This window comes from Apteryx rowi, unplaced genomic scaffold, assembly GCF_003343035.1.
Source record: "Apteryx rowi isolate R43461 unplaced genomic scaffold, aptRow1 scaffold_563, whole genome shotgun sequence".
Classification (NCBI taxonomy): domain Eukaryota; kingdom Metazoa; phylum Chordata; class Aves; order Apterygiformes; family Apterygidae; genus Apteryx; species Apteryx rowi.
The window spans coordinates 200,327-226,235 of record NW_020450831.1 but is presented as its reverse complement, the minus strand read 5'-3'; the positions used below and the strand labels follow the sequence as shown (position 1 = coordinate 226,235).

The 25,909-nt window shown below is 41.7% G+C and overlaps 1 protein-coding gene across 1 annotated transcript in view; it reads right to left on the bottom strand.

Moving 5' to 3' along the window:
- Positions 1-21,008: 21,008 nt before the first annotated feature.
- The window catches only part of CDC42SE2 (CDC42 small effector 2), a 44,940-nt gene continuing 40,039 nt past the window's right edge, over positions 21,009-25,909 (bottom strand). The window contains exons 4-5 of the mRNA XM_026081958.1: positions 23,209-23,326; positions 21,009-23,018 (exon numbers count right to left, since the gene is read on the bottom strand). Coding sequence (XP_025937743.1) covers positions 23,228-23,326 — 99 coding nt within the window. The 3' untranslated portion in view covers positions 21,009-23,018; positions 23,209-23,227. The remainder of the gene's footprint in view (positions 23,019-23,208; positions 23,327-25,909) is intronic.

Sequence of the window (25,909 nt, the reverse complement as noted above, 5' to 3'; positions counted from 1 at the left end):
CCAAAGGGGCACATACAGTTTTTTCAAATGGGAGCTGTCAAGCTGGCTTTATTAAACTGTTAGCTACTGCCTCCCCAGCAGGGTTACATCCTCTAACATATCAGCCTTCAGAATCACATTGAGCCAAAAAAGTTTGGAAAAATCCTTGGGTTGAAGTCACCAATAACTACCCTGTTCCCCAGCAGAGAAATCAACTGCATATTGCACGAGGTGTACACACCTCATTGCCCTGCTCGGTCTCATTGCGGTACACAGAACAGGACCTATCCTGTTAATTTTCTTGAGCTCAAGCAGTTTTTTTGATGTGTAATGTTACCTTCTTGTACCAGTAGGGAATTACATTAACTGGAACAAAAGCTGGAGTTGCTGATGCCAGTTCTGCTGGCAGGAACATGAATAAGAGACCTTTAGAGCAAGTAATGCCTGACAGAGGGGGAACGGGGGAAAGCTGGGTGCTATGGTCACAACAGTGAGGTTTTCTCATCATGCTGTGTGGCAACTACTATTACATCTGTTTATAAAACAAAGCTCAAATTCCCATTTTTGATGGCAGCATGGAGACATGTCTGAGCACCTCCTCTGCTGCATCTGCTCAGCCTGGTTTATCTTGGAAAACTGAAGTGCCAATGGACATCTGAGCCATCAGACACAGGAATAATCAGTCTGATTATTTGCAGCTCTCTACACATGCATTATAAGCGTAGGTAGACAGTGCAGCTTCCTAAACTTAAAAACCAGCATTCACTTCAAAGCTATTCCAACCAGGTTGTGGTGGTCTGTTTCTGGTGAGTAATGTTGCCATTATCCCAGCAGAGGGAAATCTGGAGACATTGTCAAAGGCACTGTATCCAAAACAGGTTTAGTTTTACTGAAATAAAACCAGCTTGTCATAAGTGTACTAGAATTAATTAGTAAAGGCCTTTCTTTTTAATTACATGACAGCAAACAATGATTAACTGATGTTATTGTTGCCTGCATTAGGAGATGGTCGTTTTTAAGCTGCACTCCCAAGAATAAGATCTGGGGCATTAAATATATTAGTGCTGTTACTTGTTTTTCAATAAAAATTAAGTTAGTTTTGGCAAGTTAAGTTTGAGCTCTGGCTATTAAGCAAGAGGTGTTATTTGGGATTTTTCTTTTTCAAATACTTTTTGTATGTCAGAAGTAGTTAACAGAACTTCTCAGGAGAAAAAAAAGACAAAAGGTATACTTCAATGTATCAAAAGCATCAGGCAGCACTCAAATACTTAAAACTCTCCTGATGCTTATGTTCTCTCTACACTGGGAATCCTTCACCACGTAAGTGGAACAGTGCTAGGAAAGTGGTCATAGCAAGGATGTAGCTACACTGGCAGAACTACACTTGGTAATGATAGTGTAAAATAACTTTTCCCCCTCCCTCATGCCTCATCTTCTGCAGAAAGAAGCCAGACCAATGTAATGGTGTTTACATGAGGGGCTTCTGCTGACCTACCTACGTTGGGCAGCAATAGTAGCTTCATATGGCTGAGCAATGTTTAACTGGCAAGCCTGTAATGTAAAACTAACCATGTGAAAAATGGAAGCTCCTGGGTAGTTATTAGATTGAGAAAGAAGAGTTATTTCGTTATTATTCTTCTAATGTAAAGGAATTGGAACAGAAAACTGCCACCACTGTGGCTTAAGATTAATTTGGTTTCATGTTTTAGGGGGATGAAAAACTCGAGTAAAAGCTACCCAGCACCAAGCCAGAATTATTCAAAAGTGATAGGAAATTAAACATTTGCAGAAGCAAACAACCACAGACTCCTAACCAATTTACTGGGCAAGCCTCCTTGGCTTGCTGCACAAGCCCTTGCCACAGAATTGCACTCCAGAATTTGAAATTTCATTTTAATAATGATATTTCTGCAAAGAAAAAAACCTAAAGACATGTGGAATTGAAGCAGAGACATATTGCTACCTAAAGCCCAGAGCACTGGCTCACCAACACAAGGAGTTTTATTTCCAGTGGGCAATTTCTCTTCCTCCCTCCGGCCTTTGCTAGAGGCTACTGCCCCCAGCACCACAGAAGCAGCCGGCAAAAGCATATCTGCTCTCAACTTTCCGCAGTTCACAGTATAAGCTGAAATCAGCAGCAATTTACATGTGAGGCTGGAAGCAATGGCAGGGCTGTAACAAACGTGTTTTCAATTTAGCCATCTCCAGTGTGGAAGCTGTGGGCCCATGGATATTTGTCCCTTAAAGCTGCCGCCTTGTTTTTTAATAGTTGTTTTTAACCTAGGCCAGTTTCTTGGTTTGAGTAACTTATGGCTTCACAAAGGGTTTCACAAGCCTCCCAGCTAGGAAGACTGGGGGAAGCACATGGCAGTGGGGAGAGGCCAGAAGACAGCTGCCAGCAGTCCCTGCCTCCCCATCTTGCCAGGAAATATCTGCAGAGCCCTCACCAGCAGCTGGGTCAGCGCAGGTAGCAGGGGACAGTAGCCACGTCTACCTGCAAGCAGGGTTAAACAGTACATCTAATAAGTGTGTGAACTGCATCATTTGTCTCCAAGATGAGCTGAGAAGTCAATAACAATTTACACATTTAGTCAGCTGTTCTGCAGAACACCCAGTTCATGTTCCTATCCCTATTCCTGAACACCCTCTTAGCTGTTTGATTGCTTCCATTTATATTGAACTCAGAAGCTGGATGTTTTTCAGCACCAGCTTTGCATTTCTATGTTAATATCCCTGTCATCAGTACATAGATCTGCACCAAGCTGAAAGGACAGAATGAAAAAGATCACTGAAACAAATGGCATCATGGCATGTTTCATTTAAAAAATAAGCAACTCAAATTCAGATGATTTGAAAAATTATCTGTAATGCTGGAGTACCTTTTCTGGGGCAAATCGTGAGGCCCTGAGTTGTGGTCAGTACATGAAAACTGTAGAGTCCTCTGCAAACCCAGATTTCTACAACCTGTATATCTGGAAAGTTGGGGTGTCTTATAAATGCTTAGGAGCTCTTACTTCAAGATGTGCTTTTCTTGGAGCTTCTTTAGCAGGGCACACTACATCATGTGAACCCAGTGCTGCTGAGGATAAACACAAACTTTACATATTAGTCCAATTCCTTTAATTGCTACTTCACTCTGTAAATATGATGAAGGTGCCAAGCCCTGTGCAGTTACTGAGGAAAAAAGTAGTACAGTTTCAGCATCATCTGCAAAGCTCTAACCATTAAATTATTTGAAGTATGGGCTGCAGATAGGTCAGGTGATTAGGAGGATTTTACACCTACTGAGAAAACCACCTCCAGGCTAAGTCAGTATAGCATCAATTCATTTTGGTGGCTGAATCTTTTTAGCAGGTTAGCGCTTCCTTCACATTTGTTGCAAGAAAACAAGCTCTCCTTGCTTTAGTAGTACCACAAAGATTATTCAGAACATGCACTTTAAGATGTAAAAGCTAGGTAACAAGCCTTCCATACTGTCAGTGCTGCCCAGAGCTTTGATTTATCTGTACAAGGAACGAGTGCAGTATTAGCACTAGCACTTATATGTGCTTCCACAAGATAACTGTTTGCTGTCCCAGACAAAGCCTTTATCTGATCAGCAATTCAATCCTATCTGCAAGTGCTGGGTCAACAGGCTAACTGGAAATTTGTGACTGGCTTGATGATCCAGGAAAACTGCAGTGATGCCTCGCAGGTTTGTATTTGTAAGCCAGAAATATGTCGAGGTCAGTAAGTCAAAGGGCTCAGAGAGGCATCACCAAATTGTTTCAATTCCTGTGTCAGCAGAGTCCTGTTACTATTTAGTATTTTGAGTTTTACTGCCAACAGGGAACTTCTAAAGCAAAGACCCCTGAGGCTAGTGATTATATAATTCCCAACAGCATAACAATACTTTTTGCATCTTTGTAGCTCTTTTGCCTGAAGTCAGCAAACTGCAGGTTTGGGAGGTCTACTTCCTCAGCAATTTAGGACAGGGCATTTGAATTAGAGATGCTCAGATGCCATGGAAAGAAAACACTGAAAGGAAAGGATTTTGCTTGGACAGACGCATGCTATTTTGGGTAGACACCTCACTCGATTGCTTTCCTCCTGTTAAGATGCTGCTATTATCCCATGCAAACCAACAGGTTCCTCCTGCGCAGTGTGGTGCTGCTCTCATAGCTGTAGCAGCACATAATTCCGTCTCGCTCCCAGCTGTGCCTTGGCAAGAGCCAACCCCTGGTGCTACTGCTGGTTTAGTCTTTAGTGGAATGATTGAAACGTGTATGTTCTTGGAAAGGCTTATGCAGTGATGGTCCAGGGAGTCCCTTGRCAGTAGCTTTAGCCAGAAAAGGACAATATACATGACTAATACCCATGCCACATTCTACAATCTTGCTAAGCAGATTACAGTAATGGTTCTAAATTTTAGTCTGCCTTTCATTAAAGAATAGATTTTTTTTATTGCTTTTGCAAGCTTCCAGTGTGTTGTCAAAACTTTAAAATACAAATTAAGCCTTTCTAGAAGTTTATCCTCACCATACTGTATGCATTATTGTCTCTGGTTGTCTGTAGCACCATGAAACATATACCATAAATGGTTTGGTGACTAAACACATTCATGTGGTGATGCAGAGTTTTGCCTCCTGCTTCACATCAAGCCAGATTTAATCAAAACATGCAGAGGAGGAAAAACTTCTTATGGTACATGCAAAGATAGACAGATGTTTTTAGATCAGTTTTTTTTTTTAAATCCTATATTTACACTTGCTTTAAGACCTTGCTAGATTTTCTGTCTGTAACACTGCTATGTTCAAATGCAGTAGCCATATGGGAAAATGTTTGCAGTGCATGTTCACACACTGCAACACACCTTATTTTTCCAATAACTGAACATGGAAGAAGATGTAATTCTTGCTACCTGCTGAGCTTGCTCTGTAGCTTTTTGGCTGTTTTGGAGTAAACCCGTTTCCCCTCCCTCTTCCCCCCCCCCCTTACTGTTTCATAAAATCAGCAGTTTCTGCTAATTCTTAAATGTTGTGTCATATTTGGTTAGCAACAGGGAAAACAGCAGATCAGATTTAATTGTCGCATGAGATTTTTTCCTGATAAATTATGTGTACAGAAATAAAGAATCTGCCACCTTCACTGTCAGAACCACACTGTTTGCTACCACTGTTCAGGGCTGCTCAAAAAATTTATGTCAAAATCATCTGTTTTATGAAGACAGTATATGCTGGATGACATGAGTGAATTGCTGTGGGGGAAGGACATATTTAATATCCCTGTTTTAATCTCATATGTTGAAATACTCAATTTTTAATACTTTTGGGGAGTCACAGTACAAAAAGACATTTTGGGCTGAGAATATCACTGTTCCTTCACCTACTGTACCTGATCTTAGTCCAGAAAGCTGATATCTTCATCTGTCAAAGATACAGTAACCCAGTGGTGCATGGGTTCTCTGACCCGCAGTCTTTTCATTATTCTGCTATCAAGGAGGAGCCAGACACCCACATCCCCAATTTCTGAGGAATTCTGTCTTTATTAGGTGCCCCAGGGTCACTTCTTGCCAATAATGCAGCAATTGTAATAACTTACCATAGCATAAGACTTACAGCAGTTTTCTGAATTTTTGTGAAATGCAAATTTTGCAATAGTTTGAATTATTTCTAATAAAATTATGGACATAAGGTAGGGKTTTTTTTAAGCTATTATTTCTTTTCTCTTTAGTCTTAGATGAAAGAAAACTGGAATATTAAATATGCAGCACCGAATATGCAACACCAAATGTCCTGAGCTAATGCTTTGGAATAAACCTGATGGTGCTCAGGACCTTTCCTCTCCCCCCCCCCCCCCCCCCCAAAGTAATTAAAATTTTCCCTGGCAACTTGAAATGTGTTCATATGCATGTGCATTCATGTATAGCCAGGCATATGCTTGGATGTATGGAAGAGCTTGTGTTTGAGCAGCCTACTCAATGGACTTTCATCAAGCCTTTTGTATATGCATGAGAACCATCTATCTGCATACATGGGAGCAGTTAAATCTGTTTGCAGTAGCTTTATATTTGCTAAGAGATTCAGCATTAGACAGGCTTGCTCCAGCCAGTGACAAGCTAGTCCAGACAGTTGACCTAAGGTGCAAAATAAATACAACTATTATGAAGGGGTTTTTTTCCCCCTGTCTTTATGTACATATTCTCCATTATTTGAGTAAAATCTAAATATGACTGCTAAGCCTTTTATATCTTAGGACCTCACTCATGACATGCCACAGATATCCTCATCTAGCTTGTGTAGTAGATACTGCCATTTGGGTAGGAGTGGTGGCAGTGAGAGGTATCTGAGCTGACCGAAAACCAGGTACTTTCCCTTTCAGCAAAGGGATGTCAGGAGGGACACAACTGCTTTGGATGGTTTTGACAGAGATGAAGGTAACACACTGGAGCTCTTTTTATAGTGAGGAGATAGGGCAAAGGAAAACCAAGCAGTTTTGGTTTGTTTGCTTCGAGGATGATCATATTCCTACAAGATCGTGTTGGAAAGAAAACATGAGGAAATTCTGCTTAGAAAGAATGCATGAAGCATCTTTTGTACTCCTGTTCTACCGCATATGAGCAGATAGCCTTCCTTTCAGGAGTTTATTTTAATATGAGCAACCACCTTGGAACAGAAATTCTCTCATCTAGTTCCTACTTTTTTCATCTCTCTCCTCAGAGATCTTCTTTCATTGGAAAAATTCCTCAAGAGCTCTTTTCGAGGAAGAGTGACATAGAAACAATGTGGTTTTCTTTTAGATTAGCTTTTTAATTACACCAGATGCCTTCTACAGTGTCCTCTGGCTTGTTGCCTATATTTACTACAGTCCTGTAAGTTGGTTCATGGAAAGAAAAGAACTAGATTAATGCCAATTTAAAGCTTGGACTTGCACATCTCTCTCCTAGAGAAAAACCTGTGATAATATAAAGTTTATTTACCTAACACTGCAAAAGTTACAGTTTAGACAGTTCTTTGTCAACATAGGCTTCACATTCTGTGAGGATATGGAAAGGATAAAGCCTGTAAATGCAATATGCTCTAAGGACTGATGAGCAGAGATCACATACTCTTACTGTTGAAATCCTTCTCAGTTTGGTCTGTTGTCTCCTTCAGAGGAGATTCTACCACAATCTGAAGGCACTCAGTTTCTTTGAGATATACTTGTTTGTATTTTTGGTTTTTCACCTAGAAGTAATATTTTTTTCTCTTGCTTTGTTGACTCAGACTTCCCTGAAGAGCTTACAGAGACTCTGACTGTGCAAATCCTACCAATTTAATAGGTCCTCAGTCTCAGCTGAAGCCTCTAGGCAGTATTGTAATACCAAAAAAGTTACTATGTGAATGGTTTTAAGCATCCTAAAACCCCTGTTCTCCCTTTAGAGAGATTTAACTATATTATTTAAGAAGCATGACATTACATATATAGTTTGAAGATTGCTGCTAATACATTTCTCCATTGCATGCATGGTCTGCCCTTGAGGGAAGGCACGGGCTGTGCACACTTCTAAATCAGGAATGCAGCCTACACTTACACAACTTCTGGCAATGTCAGAAAGTTTCATTGGCTTTAGCAGTTAAGGAAGATTTATACAGAAGAGATTTCAGAAGCGTACCAAACCCATTATTAGCTTTTGACACTAAGCTCTTGTGTTTTGGATCTGCTGTTAAATGGAAAGGAACAGCAGAAAAACTGAGAAGAGGTTAGAATGACCTGGCCTCACTTTGAGTTATGCTTAAATGGCCAGATACAACCTCTACTCCTCTCTGGAGGAAGAAGAGGAAGGCAAAGCCACAATCCCCAAAACTGTCAGAAAAGCAGGCTCCAAGTTTTACTCCAAAATAACTGTCCCTTTTCAAACTGCTCTCATTTTGGAGCCAACATTATACTATTCATGCTGGCACACGGCAGCAATTTTCTTAATTCTACGAGACTGCCAATAAGATTTATAGATACTGGTTAGTGCAGATACCAAAGTAAAAAGTCACCAAACAAAAAAGCAAAACAAAGTTACACTTCTCTCACTTTAAGAAGTGGATGTTTCTGACCTTCTGCCTCCTCACTGGCCACTGTTAAAGGTGTATGTGGCAGTATATTCTTGCCACTTTGTCCTAGAAGGTCCCAAAGTGTCCATGATACTTTCAGAGTTGTCTATAGTGAGGATCATAGGGTATATAGTAGCACTGACAGCTAACTGCATCAAACTGTATGAGACTCACATGCATCTAACTCCTCCTGCATTTACTGCTGGGAATCATGGAAAAGTGAATCGGTGCCCCAGCATGTTGGCCAGAGTGCAATATCCTTTTTCCTGCTGGAAGTAATTTACTTACATATAGCTACTGTATATAGGCACATTCATTCTGATTTAATATGGTAGATGGATATCCCACCTGAAAGGCAAAGGTCTCAGGTGGGTCCCCAGACAGAAGAATACAAAATATAGGCTTGTGGTACCTGAAGCATCTGAACAGCTACTGGCTGGTGAACAAACTCTCTTCAAAGTGCTCATTCTTGCCTCAGTTTGGCAAAACTATTTATGCACGAACAGGACTACAGAAAGGGAATTCAAGAAGCCTGCTCATCTCTGATTGCAAGAGGAACAAAGAAATGGTAGCATACTGCCCATGGTTATGACCTTTCCTTTGAGTCAAGGTACACACCTTTGTATTGTGAGCACTTGAGCTAGAGACTTTTGTCTTTAGTAGACACAGACTGCTTTCAGTCCATATTTTTTTTAATATCAGATCTGAGCACTCCATACAACCCTCAGCCTCGTGGCTGAGCTCACAGCCTCCTTGTGAGCTTGCAGTTTTGCTCCCGATTTATTTGGGCTCATGACACACTGCTACAGTTCTGTTCCCCCATACCTATTAAAATTCTTACCTAAAGAGGCAAAAGCCACAAAGAGAAAATAAAGGAAAGAAATTGCCTGTGTTTTTAGCAGTTTGTTTTGCAACAGGAACATTTCTATCACCACTGCCTGCGGAAGAGGTCTGTGGTGTTTGAGGAAAAAGCCATATTCTGCACAAATGCTCCAAGTTCAAGTACAAAAATAGTAGGAGGTGTATCTACAACAACGTGTGGCTGCTGAGTCTCCACAATCCATTTTGTATTCAGGAGTTCATAACATTGAAACTTTCTTCCTTGCATCTTTCCTCAAGTATCTAATCATTTCTCAAGCTTTGAGGAAAGACTCCTCTATTTAGTATGAGAGATCAACTCTCCCATCAAGTTCCACCCCAATGTGCATCAAGTCCTGAGACCTTCCAGGCCAAAGAGGTTCCCCTATAGCAGATGGGACCCAAATGAGCTACAGAAATACCCCTAACATCTGAGGTCAGGACATGTTTCAGAGATCAAGATGTATTAGTAGCTAAAATATTTATTCCACACCTCTGCAGAGCAGCTTATCAAGTACTTCATCACTACCATGAAAAAAAACTACTTTATACATGTGACAAGCATGGGACATCTCTTCTAGAGAAGCTTACCAGAATTGTAGTTCCAGATGCTCATTCAGTCTATGTTCATTCACTATCCCTCCTGCTTTTTCTATGCTGTGTCAAAGACCAAAGAAAGAGTACATGCCTTGCACTACCCTTTTATGGTCATGCATACACACACCCCCAGGGTGCTGCAGAGACAGACAAACTTCTGTAGAGCTTAAGCAGTTAGTCACTGCAATCTCTGGTCTGACAATTACTGGAGCCTTAAATAACTTCTTTTCAGCTAAAATAGGGCCAAAGCAAGGGAAAGGAAAGCCATAATGAGCAGCACAAAGCCATGGGGCTATCAGAGCAGAAAGGCAAGGAAGAAAGGATAAGGCAGCAGCACTGGCAACATAGGCAGGACTTTGGCCAAGAAAAGTACTCAGGCCAGCAGTCTCAAAGGGCTTGAATGGGAAGGAGAGGAGACAGGCCACATGCCTCCAGTGTGGCAGTGCAAGCTCAGCAGTCAGCACTCAGAGCTGTAACAAGCGTCCTGCTTTGATGCCTTCATTCAAGCATCTCTACAGTCACATTTTGAGAGATGCAGCTTGAGAAAGAGACTGGGCTGGTTTTACCAGTGTGGGAAGAGTGTGGCATCAAGTGGGAGGCTGGTGGGAGAAGCCAATGCTGCACAGATGTCTTGAAGCTTGTCTTGCTACAAACTGGCACAAGACAACAGGTTTTATAGCATAAAAGTCATGTGTTTAATCTACCTATTTGGAGCATACATCACCCTGCTTCTTATTTTATGAAGAATTGTCTTTACTTGCATTTCACTGCAGGGAGCAGAGCTCTCATCTGCTTGACAAACATGTCTGGTGTCTCTTGACGGTTGAAGGTGCACAGCCAAATACTTAACAACAGCAAGACCTGAGCTAAGGTTTGAGGCTGATCATGCTGTCTGACTCCATAATATAATTTTGTGTAACCTCTCACTCAAGCAGAGCCAATATAAGGCTGGAGCATGAGTCAAGACTTGGGCCTGCTAGTGCATGTACAGTTTTGTCCCATGTATAGTATTCTTGAACAGCATATTTTGAAAACAGCATATTCCCTTCCAGTTCAGAAGTGCCTTTTCTTCCATCTAGCCAGAATAAAGATGGTTTTATACTGACAACTCTTTAACTTATTGATAGGGAAGTAACAGAAGTGGAAGATGTCCAAGAACAAGGATGATTTTTGACAGGGGAGAGGCAACTGTTTACCAGCTCTAAGAGGAAGCAAGAGAAAGATCAAGAACTTAGCCAGACTTGTTGATGAAAGATGCATAATAGTCCAAGTTACTCATTTTATTCTCCCTCCCATATATATATATGCTAGGTAATGCTTATTTCTGAGTGCCAAATGCAGCAGAAAATATGGAGATTTTTCTTGTATTATAAGTTTGTTGGAACTTGTTACAGTCTCAGTCTGGGGGAGGGAGAAGTACAGCCTACAGTTGTCTTTGGTATGGTCCTCAGAGATATGGGCCAGCCTTAAGGGGCACACAGCAGAGCCTTTGTATTTCTGATGCAGTGATTAACTTAAGGCAGTTAAAATACCCAGTGTATCTTGCAGGAAATGGATAGGTCACAGACTCTGGCTGGAAGACCATGCTAGAAACACTTAAGGAGCAAGGCACATAGCTAGAAGTGAGGACGCACAGAGCAGCTGTAGATGGTGTTGCCAGCAGAAAAGCTTGGTAACTGCCAGTTGGGATTTTCTATTTAAGCTCTAGCAAATGAGTGTAGCAGACAATACTACAGCATATACATCACTAAATCGAACAGCAACTTCATTTTAACTTTGAGTGTACATTGTTTTCTGCTACCTTTTTTACCACCCCTAGGAGCTGGAGGCTCCAAGAACATCATCACAGAGCTAGAAATAGCAGGTTGTTAAAATCCAACTACTCTGAAAGAGGCAACCAAGAGAAAGAGAGGCTTGTTGTGTGGATGGGGGCATGGTAGGCACCTCAACTTTGCTCAGCTCAGAGCCAGCCATTTTAAATTGGTTTGTAGCAGAGAAGGAAAGTGCTCAGGATCAACAGGATAAGCAATGTTACACTGGGTTTTTCTTCATCTACTTGCTTTTTCAGGACTTTAKGCATTTTAAAGACTGACAGCCAAGTGCTCAGTGAGGAGTGATGTTGCCCTAGGTTTGACACCTAAGGTTACCCAACAGAAGCTGCAGGGTGGTCTGCAATGACAAGGAAGCAAAGTCATACCCCAGCAAAAAAACAACAACAAACTAAAAAACCTCAAACACCATGCAAAGTTTCATTATTTTTGTTTAGATTAGTGAGTTTCATTTTTCCTCTCATGTAGCCCAGGAAACCTGTACCCTGTGTGTCAGTATGCTCCTTGCTAATTGGTGTCGCCTACACCCAAGAGACACATGAAAAGGAACAAGGGCAGCAGATCACAGCGGGGTGCAACACACTTACAGTACCCCAATAGACCTCAAAACCTTTATACACTACTTTGGTAGGCAAAACCCTCAGTATAGCCTCAGAGGAAAGTCAGAGGTTTTAGCAGGAATAGGGGCAGCAGATTTCTTAGTGCAGTGTTTTGAAGAAGACAGAGCTTAGTGCTCACCTGGCTGCTTTGTGTGCAAGAACACCACCGGCAAACTAACAGGGGCCTAATGCAGTGGGAAAGGGGCAGGATAAGAAAGCAAGTTCAAGGTAGCATTAACTCTCAGGCATATGATAATTAACTTAAGGCAGTTAAAATACTTCTGCTCAGTGTATCTTGTAGAAAATGGGTAGATCACAGACTCTGGTTGTTGGGGCAAGTTGACCAGGAAACACGTGTGTTGTACAAAGGCTCCTGCAAGGAGCTAGATAATCTTTGAGGCCATCAGCAAGCACACCACATCACTCATCTTAGTCACCCCTGCACAAAACCCAGCCCTTCACCCCTTTCTGAAGGAGGCTGCCACAAGGTTTAAAGACAGACCTCAGTTTTTGGTCAGCTGCAACAAGCTCACACCATTTAGCCTGCCATCCTCCTTGAATTGTAAGGAGTCATTTGCCTCCATATGCCCTCCTCCCTGCCACATTTTCACCAACCTGAAAGGCTTAATCATCTGTCCCAAAGCACTCCTTCCAATGACCATGGCACCACTCCAAAGACATCTCCCACCTTCCCCTATCAAGGCAGGCTTACCTGACCAGAGAGAGCTGGTAGAGCCCAGAAACACAGAGCCTACCAAATTTTCCTTTGCTCACTCTGAGGAGCCCCAGCAAGGACCTACCTGCTTTTACTGGCTTTGTACTCAGCCGTTTGCTGCAACTCAGAGCAGCTGGGCAGCCACACTATGCGCCCGACTTCTTAAAGAAACACAATCCCACAACACACACCTTGCTGTGCACTTTCTCCTCCAGGCGGGCTGGGATTTTTCCACTGCTTCCCATAACCCGTGAATGCAAAATCAAACCCACTTGCCGATGAAAGAGCCGCGAACAATCAAACTCAAAATTCACTTTGCATTCAGCCACAGGAGCAAAATGGCATGACCTGAAGTACAGATCTCTAATGAGAGCACGGAGCTACATGCAAAAATAGCATTTCTCCATTCATTACCCTGTGCATAAAGAAAATAGATGTGTGTTAAGATGTGTCTTTCGGTGTGCAGGTTGGCATTTCTGCCATCAAGGTCGTGGCTGCGGGACCATCCCTCCACGGTAGCCTGACAGAAGGCAGAGCTTGGTCCTGCGTGCTGGCACATCATTGCTTGTGTTAGGAGCGACTGAAAGCTGGATTTGAAGCAGGGATGTAAAAGTGAGAGGTTCTCTCCTGCTCTTCACCCAGGCAATCCAAGTGCTTTCACTGACATAAGTTAGCAAAGTAAAAGTTAGCTGTGATGGAAAGTGACCCTTAATGAGACAAGCTGTGTCCTTGCCTGGCTTAGTTCCTGCAGCCCTTGTACAAATAAATTACTTCATTAAAATAAATGAGGCTCTTTGAGCCTCACTGAGTGATGTGACCCTTTTTACTTTTCTCAGAAGATCTGCTTTTTCATATCTTGTGGTAATTGCCTGACATGATAGAGAACTCTCTTGTTCCCCTGTGGCGTCTAAAGCTGGCTTATCTTTCTGGGTTTCACGGTACAGCATACAGGCGAGGGATAGGGCAATTAGTTTCAGGAAAAAAGAATATGAGAAAATATTAACTGTTTTATATAATTATTAATACAAAATAAATGAGTTTTACTTTTTCGAAGTGTCTATTATACATGTGTGCTTGTGCACCTCATTGAAGCAACCTTTCAATAAGTGCTGATGCGCTGGGAAGTGAGACTGAGGCCTGGGATGCCACCATTTGATGCTGCGCTACCAAAGCAAAATGCTGTGCTGTTGTTATCCTTCAGAGGAGGTTAACCCCTGGCCAAATATCAAAACACTGCTAATGCTACCTGGAGAGCATTCCAGGAGATCTTTAGGGGTAATTTACTTACGCTCTTTATTGTAAACCTCACTTAAATTCATTAGTTCCTGCTGCTTGTTCCTGATAATCCGTGTGAATGTGGCTGTGATGCCATTTACAATGGGAGGATTAAGACTGACCTCAGGTGGGAAAGAAGCAGCATCAATAACAGATAAAGTCTTAAGAAACAGTTTGCAGAACCCCTCTAAGTAATAGGCAGAGTAGGAACAGAAATGCAGACAATGTGGTGTACCAGAAATCAGTGCAAAGTCATTCAAAGGAAAAAGCAAGGTGGTGAAATCTTGGACCATGCAAATGTATCCTTAGCTTTGTAAAATCCTTAAAAATCTGTTTGCAGTCCAGATTCTGGATCACTTGGCCTGATGAGGAAAGACCCGTCTCATTCACAGGTTCGTTTACAGTCAAAAGATTAAACTGTAGGATTCTGACTTGGAAAATAGCCTATATTCAGTCCGGTCTGCTGTGAAACTGGCTTTAGCTTGGCACAGTGAGCTATCTGATGCAATTGCCTGTCTAGGGTGACCAGTGCCCACTGTCCAATTATCCAAATATTTATCACAACTCTTTAAACATCTCGTGATGCAAACATCAAGATTGCTCATATTGTGGGGTTTTTATAGACCATATGGCATGGTTTGTTGGACAGCACTGTGGAAATTTCCTGCTTACAAAGAAGCATAAATTTAGAAGGCATGTCAGGCCCATGGCGAAGGATTTCTCTTCGTGGGTGTGGATAGCTTTCCTCTGCCAGAAAGCTCTCCAAGTGAGCAGCTGCACATATTTGACCACGGTTTTCCAAGAGCAGCGGCAGCACTGACTATTGTATTGACAAAAACCAGCTCCGGTCACCCTGCCGTTATCTGAGGGGGCTGCAGTAACCCTCCTCAACGGGGCAGGAGGGAGAGTCTTCCTCACTGTTATTTCTTAATCTGCCTTTGCTTTGTGTTAGCCCAGTGTCCTTGCTTAGAAAATCTGGTTGCGGAAGGGTTTTCTTAGCTGACAAAAGGAGCCGCAGGTGTCTCGTGTCAAGTGGCTTTGGTGTTTTGGGTCGGGAAAAACGTCATATTGGCGCTGGGCTGGCCTTCGCGTTGCCGTGGATGAATATTTGGAGTGCCGCTATGCAGGAGGCGGATGTGTGTCGCATGCGGGAATTGAGAAGTGCCCCATGGCCCAGATACCAGCAGACCCTAATTCTTAGAGAAGACACAATTGCATCTCATTATAGCACAGGCCTTGGGGACAGCCAGCACCTCGGGCGGCCGGAAGAAGAATCTGTTGGGATAAGGCAAGGGTAATCTCTATGTAGGTCAGCACAGCTTCATTTCTCTCTGTGTATTTTAAAAGGCCAGAAAACCTGTTTAAAATTAAGTTTTGCTAAAACAGTCATCTTGATGTAGCTCTGAAATTCTAGATTTTACAAAACCATTGCATCAGCCGCAGCGTTTTCTTCCATCGCATATTTCCACTGCTCTGGTTATGATTCAGAGGAGCAAGGGAGCTCCTAACCAGACCATGGCATGGTTAGTTAATTCACATCCAAGGACTGCGCTGGGCGCGCTTTGGCAGGCTCCAAGAACAGCAGCGTCTGTGCCACAGCTGAGAGATGTCAACCGATAATAGTGGGTGGTTCCAGCCAATAAAATGAAATACTGGGACTTTGTCCCTTACCAGCAATATCATCCTGATGTTGTGCAGCTCCAACAAATGGGGGTGGAAATGGACTGCTGAATATTTTTTTAAGAGGCATGAAGCAATTTTTTGTTGATTTTTTCTTTTTTTTGCCCCCACCCCTGCAAGTGCATGGGCACCCCGTCGCATCTGAACACCACCCTATCTATGTTTACAATAATAAAAATTAGTTTGTATTTAATAGGCTTCAAAGCTGTCAAACAGAGCTTCATTTCACAGCTCTGCTCACCACAGAGTGCCATTCCCCTGGGCTGCTCCTACTCCACTCTTACGATAGACCCTGCTTATGCCATTTGGAAACCAAATGTCAGCTGCAGCTTACGAAAAGAGAGAGTAAATAGCTTGGCACCTACTACCTAAAACTGAAAAATGAACAAGCCTTGCTGCATTGGACTCTGGTTTTGTGGCTGTTGCCAACAGCTCCTTTTTGCAAAGAGTACCAGGGGGAATTGGTGGTGGTTGCCACCAATCCAAGGGGTCCCTCCTCCCCCATCTCCTGTCCTCCCAAACCTATAGCGTTGCTGGCTGAAATGTGGTCATGGACTCCCTAATTCCACTTTCTGAAGTGTTTTCTCCTTTATGAGTGTAAAGGGAAATGCCACATGACACCCCCTCCACCCACGCATTATCTCTGCTGCTTAATGCACACCCCCCAAACAAGAGAGGACTCTTCCTGCTCCAGCAGGTTAAACCGTGACAAGCGCAAAAAAGCTGCAGCATGCCAAAAGGTACATTAGCATTAATCACCTGGGAAGTGTACACTTCTCCAAGGATTATGAGTCTTTGCATGTTTTATTGCAGCTGTAAAGATGGTTTGCTAAGATAAACTGTTTCAGTACGTTTCCTAGATTTTACAAAACTGTTGCATTAGCGTTTACTTCCATCATGTATTTCCATGTGGCTGATTCAGCCATTTCCCTAGTGTTGCTGCAGTTTATGAAATCTGAGTTGAGCACTTCAAAATCCACTCCAAGTAATACCCACCTTTCTTCCTAGATGTGATGTCTTGAGAAATGCAATTGCATAACAGCCTATTTCACACGTTTGGTGAGGAACTGTGGTAGGTGGCAGCAGGTGGAAAACAGAGCCCAGATCCTGTATGGAGCACGAGGGCTGCTCACACCATTGCTGTATCATCAGGTCAGTGTGGTACTCAGTTGCTTCCCACCAGAAATTGCAAAAAGGCAAAGTGTGTTTATATTGCCCAGCAGGTATTTCAAATTATTTGCAACCTCGAAAGGCTGTTGTAATGGTGAGAGATGTAAAAAAACGAAGGAAAAGCCAAGAACCCCTTCAAGACATTGAAGGCGCAGCACAGGAGAAACCAAGCGTGTTCCTAAGCAGCAGTTGCCCATGGCTCCGATGTGCACAGTGCTGGCAGAAAACCAGCACTCACTGAATGCAGATGTCTGTACACAAAGCTTTCTTATTGCTTAGCGTTTTGAAGAAAAATAACGTGTATCTATAATAGTGGGCAGCTCTCTGTTTCACGTTGAAACACTTCCTCCCCTTAATGTCACTGTTGCTCTGATAAAACCTGATAAAAAGCCTTTACTTCTATCTCTGTCTTCTTGAAGTGCTGGAAAAATCAGAGCAAGCTGACTTCGATGTGACCTACCAGATCTCCAATACTGCTGTGTGTGTGTTGTGGCTTACAGAGTGTCTTCTACTATCGCCAAGTCCCAAAGGTAAAGCATCCACTTTGCTTAAAAGAACTAACGTGCCAAACATAACAGTCTACTTTTATTTTCTGCTAATAGGCTCTCTTAATATCTTACTATCTAAAAACAGAACAGAAGATTTGGGAAAAAAATCAGGCTGCAGACTATTCAACTGTGCCATGAAAAGCCCCCACAAAATGCCTGAATAACTGTGTTATGATGACTGAACTTTGCCCTTTGCATGACAGCTCAGTTGTTCATAATGTGGTCATAGTTTTCTGCACCAAATTTAAGTAAGCAAGTTTGGTGTTCAGCTATTTATTGCCAACTCTACCAGCACTCTGATCTTCTGGGCTCATTTGGAAACCTGTCTGAGGCCTGAATTCGTAATTTCTGTCAACTTGCCTGAAGGCGGAAAGTCAAGTCTTGCTTAGTGGTGATGGGTGCAATTAGCAGCAATGGCAGAAGCGAGAGACTCCCAGGGCTGGGGCAGATTCACTCCCAGTGAAAAACACTCAACCTGGTAACTACACTACTACGCTAAGTGTAGCCACCGCTGGCACAGCGTAGTTGCCAGGTTGAATGTTTTTTTCCTTCAGAAAGCTTGATGCTGAAAGTGCAATTACAACTGTCTTTCGACAGCAGGGTTAAGCCATCAGTGCCCCCAAAAGAGAGGATTTCTGATCCCATGCCACTTGCTCCTATGCTTGCTCTGCACAAGCATCAAGAAAGCGATCCAGGTTTGGCCAACCCCCCCTTTAACATAGGCTAGTTCCCAATCCAGTCAGGTGTACAGCCCAATCAGTGCTGGCACAAAACTTGAGAATAAGTAGGTGGGATCAACCTCATTCAGCACCACTGGCGTTCCTTTGAAGTACTTCTGCTAATCATTGGCAGAGACAAGACATCATACTCAATATGCTTTAATGTCATTGTCACTGTATATAGCTCTACAGTCAGGACCATATTATGCTTGCACATTATAATTAGGGATGCTAAATACAATTAAGTATTCATCAAATTATTTACTGAATAGTGCTTATCTTTAAAAAATGCATTCAAGCATCTGTATAGCTGACTTAATAAAGTTGGATGACCACGTGCACATGTAACTGCTGGGCACTTCGCATCACGCTGAGAATACTGTGAAAGTAAATGGGTTTTCTTCTTCTGAAATAGTATGAGAGCACATGCAATTCTTCCCCATCACAGTTTTTGTTTTAAATATGTTCGCCAAGACACTGTTCTAATATAGGCCAATAACACATAAGACATCTGTCAAGAGCGAGGACATTCCATCGTGTTTTTGTGGGTCACGTCTTTGGTTGGTTTTGAATGAATGCAGCCATAGCTACACGTTTGTAGCAATGAGTCAAGAAATGTGGCTTCCATTTAGAGTGGAGTTTACACAAGTTTGGGATGGTCTATAGTTATGTTGATTTATTGTGTCTGTGCAGAGATTTCTCCTTATTACCTAACACAAAGCACTTAAAGAACCCTCCAAAATTCAGCTATTGTTACTTCAATGCACAGACCGTTACCCATAGAAAAAAAACATTAAATTTTCATTAAGTCTCATTCTGGGGAATCTTACTCCCTGCTTGGAAATACCATCATTCAGTCACACTCAGGATCGCTTAACTCGCAAATAGCCCACGTTGCATGAGGCCTCAGGCCTGGGCAGGCAGGTGGACTCCGTAACTTCTTCAGAAAGAAGTTGTTACTGTGCTGAGCCTCATTTTTAGGTCTTAAAGTTGCTTAAGAGCAAGGCCATTCTTACCTTCAGTAATATACTCGCATAGCTATATTCTTGTCTGTGGTTGCAACCAGCATGTTTTCACAGAGTTAACACAAAGCCTCATAAAAGCTTATCCCAAATACCGAGTCTTTAAATTTAGTCTTTATTCTGAAAGTGTTTTGTGTCCTGATGTAACTGTCTGTGCTCAGGGAAATTGCATTATACCACAAAATCTGCAATCTAGACCAGATTTCATCATTCTCTCATGTTAAAAGCAGTTTCTGAGGAATAATAAAATGTTAAAGAATAAATGCACATGGTTTTCTGTGGTGAGCCATTATGACAGAAAAAGGGACATAGAATGAGAAGTTGGAATTTTTGTTGTTGAATTTCAAATAGATGCAATATCCCAGCTATGAGGTGGAACTCCAAAATCCAGGGCCATACTTGTTTTTCTGAAGTCCTTACCAGAAGCTTTTGATCTGAGAGCATGCGTGCTACTTGAGCCTTAGTCCTTGTCCCACTTCTTCCATTGAATTGTTTTCACAAAAGTAAAAACCTAATAATCTTTCTTTGGCGAATGTGTGGTGCTTCTCCCTAGTTTCAGAAAGGGACATAGTTTTGTTTTAAGTATATGAAGTTTATGAAATCTTGTGAGCAGCATGCGTTTAAAATAATAAAAACGTAAAATTAGACCCCACTCCCCCCAAAGAAATGGAGCTTTCAAGTCAGGATAATTCTCAAGTCAGAATAATTATGTCGTGATGAAATATGTACTGTACTTGGTAAGAATGTGTCATTAGGTAGATAGGGCAAGATCTGTGGATTTCCTTAACTATTAATTTTCTGGGTCTGAGGGTTTTTTTTGGTATATTATATGATGGCTGAGTGCAGTGCCACTTGGGAGCAAGACTATGTTCAGAGATTTGGGTGCCAATTTAGCATCTTCTCATTTTTAAAAGATGCAACAGGAATGAATTGACTCATGCAACTGCTTTAGGCAGCTAAACAGCCTAAAGACTAAGCGTGAGCAGGCAGACTCCCTTGTAGAGGTCAAATAAGTTATTTTAACAAATGGTTAAAGTATCTCCTTTTCTAGACAAACCTTGTGCACTGATCTTAAATGCTTTGGTAAGCCTACTGCGTTGTGAGTGCAGTAATTCCTTTTTGACTTTTCTTTCTTGGATTTGTGAAAACATTTAGAAATTACAGCTGCTGTTATTTCAGTAATGAATACTGCTATAATTCTGGCTAAATCATTGTAACTATTTGCTCTTTCATGAGGGTACACAGTACAAATCTTTGATAACCTTAACTATTAAAAAAAAGTTTTGCAGTTGATCCTTATCTCATGGTTTTCTCTTGATCTTTCTTTCTTGCCTTTTACAACTAGCTTTTCTCCTTAACTGGCAATTTCAACACCTTATCACAGAGCAGATAATTCAGTACCATTCTTTAAAAAAATTTAGCACGAGTTTAAAGTAGTAACTTGGTTCTTGAGGAATTAACTTTGAGTGTGTCAAACAAAAAGTAATGAATTAAGCAAAATGCAGAGTAGATGACACTGTGCCTTGCAGGTAGATTTAATGGAGATGCACATACTACCGTGATACTGTATTTAACTGGTCTTCTACAGATCACCACAGTAAAATAATCTGCATTATCATCAAGAGCAAGAAGAAAACCCAAAAGGGAGAAAACCTGCATGAGAGGTTTTGGATTTGTTTCATATTAAGAAACCTTCTCTCCGAGATCCTTGCAGAGGTCCCTGGTAAACACACTAAATCAACAAAACAAAACTGTTTATAAAATTAAGGTTTAAGCCACTTGGCAACCAAAGGGTCAACTGGCATAAAACACCACTCAAGCCTGCAAATTACTTTTTCTTCTCACGCTAACAGGTTACTCTTCTGAGAATTTTCCCCACCAGTTTGTCTGTAAGATGCAAGTGTTTTTCCAGTGCAAACGTAATTTTGAAAAAGAAAAAAGGTAAGCCACCAACTGAAAGAAAACATTTATTGAATCAAAGTCAATACTTTCCTTTTAATATCTACAAGCCAACACTGAACTGACTTTATTCAAGAATGAACACAACGTACAAAAAAAGTATGTCTGTTATAAAAATATGTCAATTTTTTTTTTCTGGCTATTGAGCTGAAGACATTTTGACAAAGGCAAGATAGTTTCAGCAAGCAAATTTCAGCCACAGTTACTGATGACAGAGTTAAAATCATTTTGTAATCATAGTATATTTAAGACTCATTGATAAAGTGGCATTGGAAATGCTGACCCCTTAAAAAAATAAAAAGAAATCACCGTGTTGCCATGTGTTTACACACCCCCCAGACAACTGAACATCCTGATCTTGTGTCGTCACGGATCAGTACCTTTATCGGTGAAGACTACCCAACCTAACTGGAACTATTCAACCCGATAACTGACACCTGCCACTGGGATATAACTTAGGGAAGGCCAACTACCGCCATGGCCCTTGTGTTTTGCCTACAGGTTGCGAACTGGGAGACGAGAGTAGGTAGCTTTGTACATGTTTAAAATCAACCTGATAGCTGTTGCAATGTGAAATCGTGGAAAGGATGAGAGGAGGAGAAAGAATCATTTATGACAGCAATCTATATTTATAAACACAAGTGTATATGTATAAAAATGAATCTGATTAAGCTCAGTTGTGCCTTATCTGTTAGGATGATTTTTTTTCCCCTGCATTAAAACTCAAATCGGGATTCAAACCACTGACTTGTTTCAAACCACCAACGGGGTTGGGGGGGGGGGGGAAGGACCATTTACAGAAATAATCTGAAAGCAGTGCAATATTAAAATACAATTTTCACAACGTGTGAAAGAGAAACATGCTTTGGAACCTGAGAAAAAGGCTTTTTATTGACTTAGTAAAAAGTCACCCTGTATGTTGTTTTCACTGGCATCTGTTCTGCCAGATCAGTATGTTGCTCTTAGCAACTTCCATGGCCCCGAAATATTTAGTACACAGAAACCGCCAACTAGAGAGGTCTACTAAACTTCAGCTAATATTGCAGGCAGTTTGACATGCTGCTACTGGGAATGACCGTACAGCCTAAAATTAAGAAAAACTGTAAACGGAAAAAGAAGCAGCCAAACATGATGCTTTTCTTTTTTTAAATAGACTAAAGCGCTTCCACAACACTTAGATAAGGTACTACACTGGTTTACAGTCTCGAGGTCAGCTCTTTCAAAATAAATATACTGAACATTTACAACAAATGCCTTATGAATGCAAGCTCTCTCTATTATTTCAAGACCAGTTGGATAAAAACTAAAATAAAGACATAACTCTGAAGCAGCTAAGTTACAAGTCCTCTTTCAGACAGGCATGACTTGGTGCCATAGCTAAATTTTTCACCAGCAACAGTATCATCAGTCCGCAGTAAGCAATTTTTTTTTCTGGCACCGAACGGGCCACCATACAAAGCAACTTCACAAAGCATGCGGTCATCTACTCTGCTGATTTTGTAGGAAACAATCATTTGTGCTTGCAGGTCCCAGACCTTTCCAAAATGGATGTGAACAATGAGAGATTAAAAATATTCATGGGAACTCACTCAATTCTAAATTACTTGAGTAGAGGAAAAGATTTAAAGAATAAAGAGCAACCGAATGCTGTGTGTGTATGTGTGTATTTGTGAGAGGGATGAGGGAAGCTGTGGTTGATGCTTTAATTTGCCTTAATTCAGAAAGTAAAAAAAGAAAAAAAAAAAAGGAAAAGAAAAAGCTAAAAACAATCCTAAACAGCTCTAAGTCCATAGTGCTAGTAGAGGCCAATGTGTGCATGCCACTGAAAGGCACGGCAAGACCAATCTGAGAAATGGCATCATCAGAGCAGAAGAGCAACTTTTCACTGGAGTAATCACAAGGGGTGAACAACGAGCCATCACTTCTCTCTTGTCATGAACACAGAAAGCAGTCACCAAGGCAAAAGAGGGGACACAGGAAAGAAGATACAGGAACTCACATAAACCTGTAACACAGAAAATGCACGTTAAGTGGAGTTTCGAACGCTTTGATACCAAACCTTCTACCTGGAAATGCATTTTCAAATTGTGCACCGTAAGGACGCAGCTATTCATAGGGAGCTTATTCCAACCCACGGCAGGATGTTCTTCCTTACTGCACTACCGGTGCCTAAAAAGCAAGGGCGTGATACTTACTGGAAAGGTTTCCCCAAGGTTATCCTGCCTTTGTATCTACAAGCTGCATCTGAACGTTTGCAGACATGCCGCCTCCGTAGCCCCCCTTGGACTGCATTTGGTTCTGAATGGAGCTCACCTGGGGACACAAGGGAAAGGGGGTCAGAGAAAACAAGAAAGGCAGCTACAAGGCAACTGTGCCGACTTCTGGCCTGGCATTTTGGTGTTTGGCCTGCCTTGGTTTTCCAGCGCGCTCTCTCCATTAAAGCTTTTGCATTACTGTTGCATGAGGACATCGGCAGAGCCGGCCTGCTGGAAGCATCAGCCCTGCCGGCAGCTCAGCAGGAGAGAGGGAGGGACCGCTGCTGATGCGGAAGTTTTCCTCTCTCCCAAAGAAAACTGGCTGATTCAGGCTTTCACCGAGCTGCTTGATTACTCAAGAAAATTAATCAGACCTCTTGCTGGCTTCCAGCTCCATGCCATCTGACAAGCTGTAATTTAGCTGGTTATATGGGAACTGTTCTTTGCTAAGTATGATAAAGCAGTGAAGTTAACATCACCAATAAGTTAAAAATATAATAGACAATCTCGGAAGTATCTGGATAGTATCTCCACTGCATGGTTAATTTTGGAACATTTAAAACAAAAGGGCTTTCTAAACCAAAAAGGAGCCTTTGGGATGTGGAAGTCTGTTTGTTTGTGGGTTGTATTTGTTTTTTTTTTTTAAGTAGAATAAACTTTTTTCCTTAATTGATACTATTCCTTTAATCAGCAGGGCATTTATTTTTTAAACCATACTCCACCTATCAACTTCTCTGGAAATAATTTATTTGAAGTTATTTTTAGGCTGACACAAACAAATGCATAAAGAACACTCCCCACCACCACCCACGCCACTCTGGCTTTCATTGCTTTTTTCAATAAAAAGGAAGAGAATACATAGTTTTCTTTTGTGCTTGTGCTGCATGAATCAAAATAATCATCTCCTAGTGCCTACAGGAAGACAACTCCAAAGAGAAAGGTTTGGCTTTTTTCTATTTGCGCCTAAGAGCATACATAACAACTACACAACGAACATGAAGTAACATATGTATTTAAAGGTACAGCTTCTGAAACCGGACTTGAGGCAAGAAACCAATGTCTGCAAGGCCCTACTCAAAATTATTTCGGGTATGCTCTTTCATAGACACCTCAAAATGTCACTAAAAAGCTACATTAAGATGGTGATGGAAATATGTCTGAGTAGCTTGCATGGTATTTTCCCCTGTGTGCAAAGACAAAACCCAGCAGACTCTTCTAAGCAGACCTCCACAGGAAAGCAACCCCCTTCCCTGCTGCAAATGAATCAGCACCGCTCTCTCCTGCATGCCCTGTCTCAAACAATGCGGAAAAAAAAAATCCTGTTTTAGGGCCTTTGCCTTTGACAGCACAGCACATTGCAGCGCCGTGCAAAAGATCTGAACAGCAGAACCAGAGTGTAAGTTTTCATCCGTACTTCTTTGGAAGTCTCTCATACGGATGCTTGTGTTAGGGTGCAAGGGAGTATCAGTCTAAAATACTGAGGCTGTTGCACCTAAAGCAAAACAAACCCTCCAGCAAAATTAAGCTTGACTACAGTAACAGTCCAGTGGCCACCTCGTATATGAAAAATTAGCATAGGAGACATCCGGTGTCAAAAACGCTGACCACAAAGCAGGTCTAAATCTTGTGCTGACCAGGTAGCACTCCCGAAGCATCCTCCTTTTGAGGCAATCTAAACTACAAGCACAATGAAGTACAATTTTTTTTCCCTTCAAAGATATTGTTGCCTTCTGATGATACACAACTGCTGTGTTCTTTCCTGCGTTACGTCTAATTTAAGGATTCAAGAATTTTGGATGGGGAAAAGGGTCGCACCAATTAAAGATCATACAATCTGTTGTGCTGCAGATCTCTCTCATTAATTTCTTTCTTTCCCTTTTCTCCCTCCCTGTTAGAATCAGAAAATAGCACAGATGGTCCTTGAGAAAGAAAACAAGAGAAAACCTAAGGCTGCAATACATGAAATCAAAGGAGAAACTACAGAGTATGAAGCAGAAAAATAAAGGGAGAAACTTCACCAGGGAATACGAAGGTAAAAAAAAGGAGGAAGGTGCTAGGAAAGAGAAGGGGACTGTGCACACAGGGTTCCTACTGTTTAGTTTTACCATTGACAAAGCGGCAGAGTTCTCTGCAGAGAAGGCAAACAAGAAGCACAATAATTCAGTGGTCTGAAGACGACTGTACCTGGAAGCACGAGGATACATAAAGAACAATGCTGATGAAAAAGGCACAGAGCAGACACTGAATGAAGAACCCAATTTATATGGGGAAAAAGCTAACGAAGTTCCAGGCGGTTCCCCTAAGGTATTCAGAAGATAGAAGCCATAAAGAGATTGACAAAGCAGTAAATGTCCATACTGTAAAGAAAGTTAAGCAGCAGAAAAAACACACAGAGATAATACTGATCTCAGACATTACACTGCAAAGGATGTACAAGGAGACAGAATGAAATATTACCACAGTGAGTTACCAAGGAAGAGGCAGGAAAACAGGCAAGGTGAAAAAGAGACTTATGCTTCTGAAGAAAGAGAGACAGTTTGCAAAAAAATAATCCTGATCTGGGATCAGAGAAGTCACTCTGGTCATTGCTGCAGCACATTATCCAAATGAAAACATACAAAACATACAAAACATACAAAAC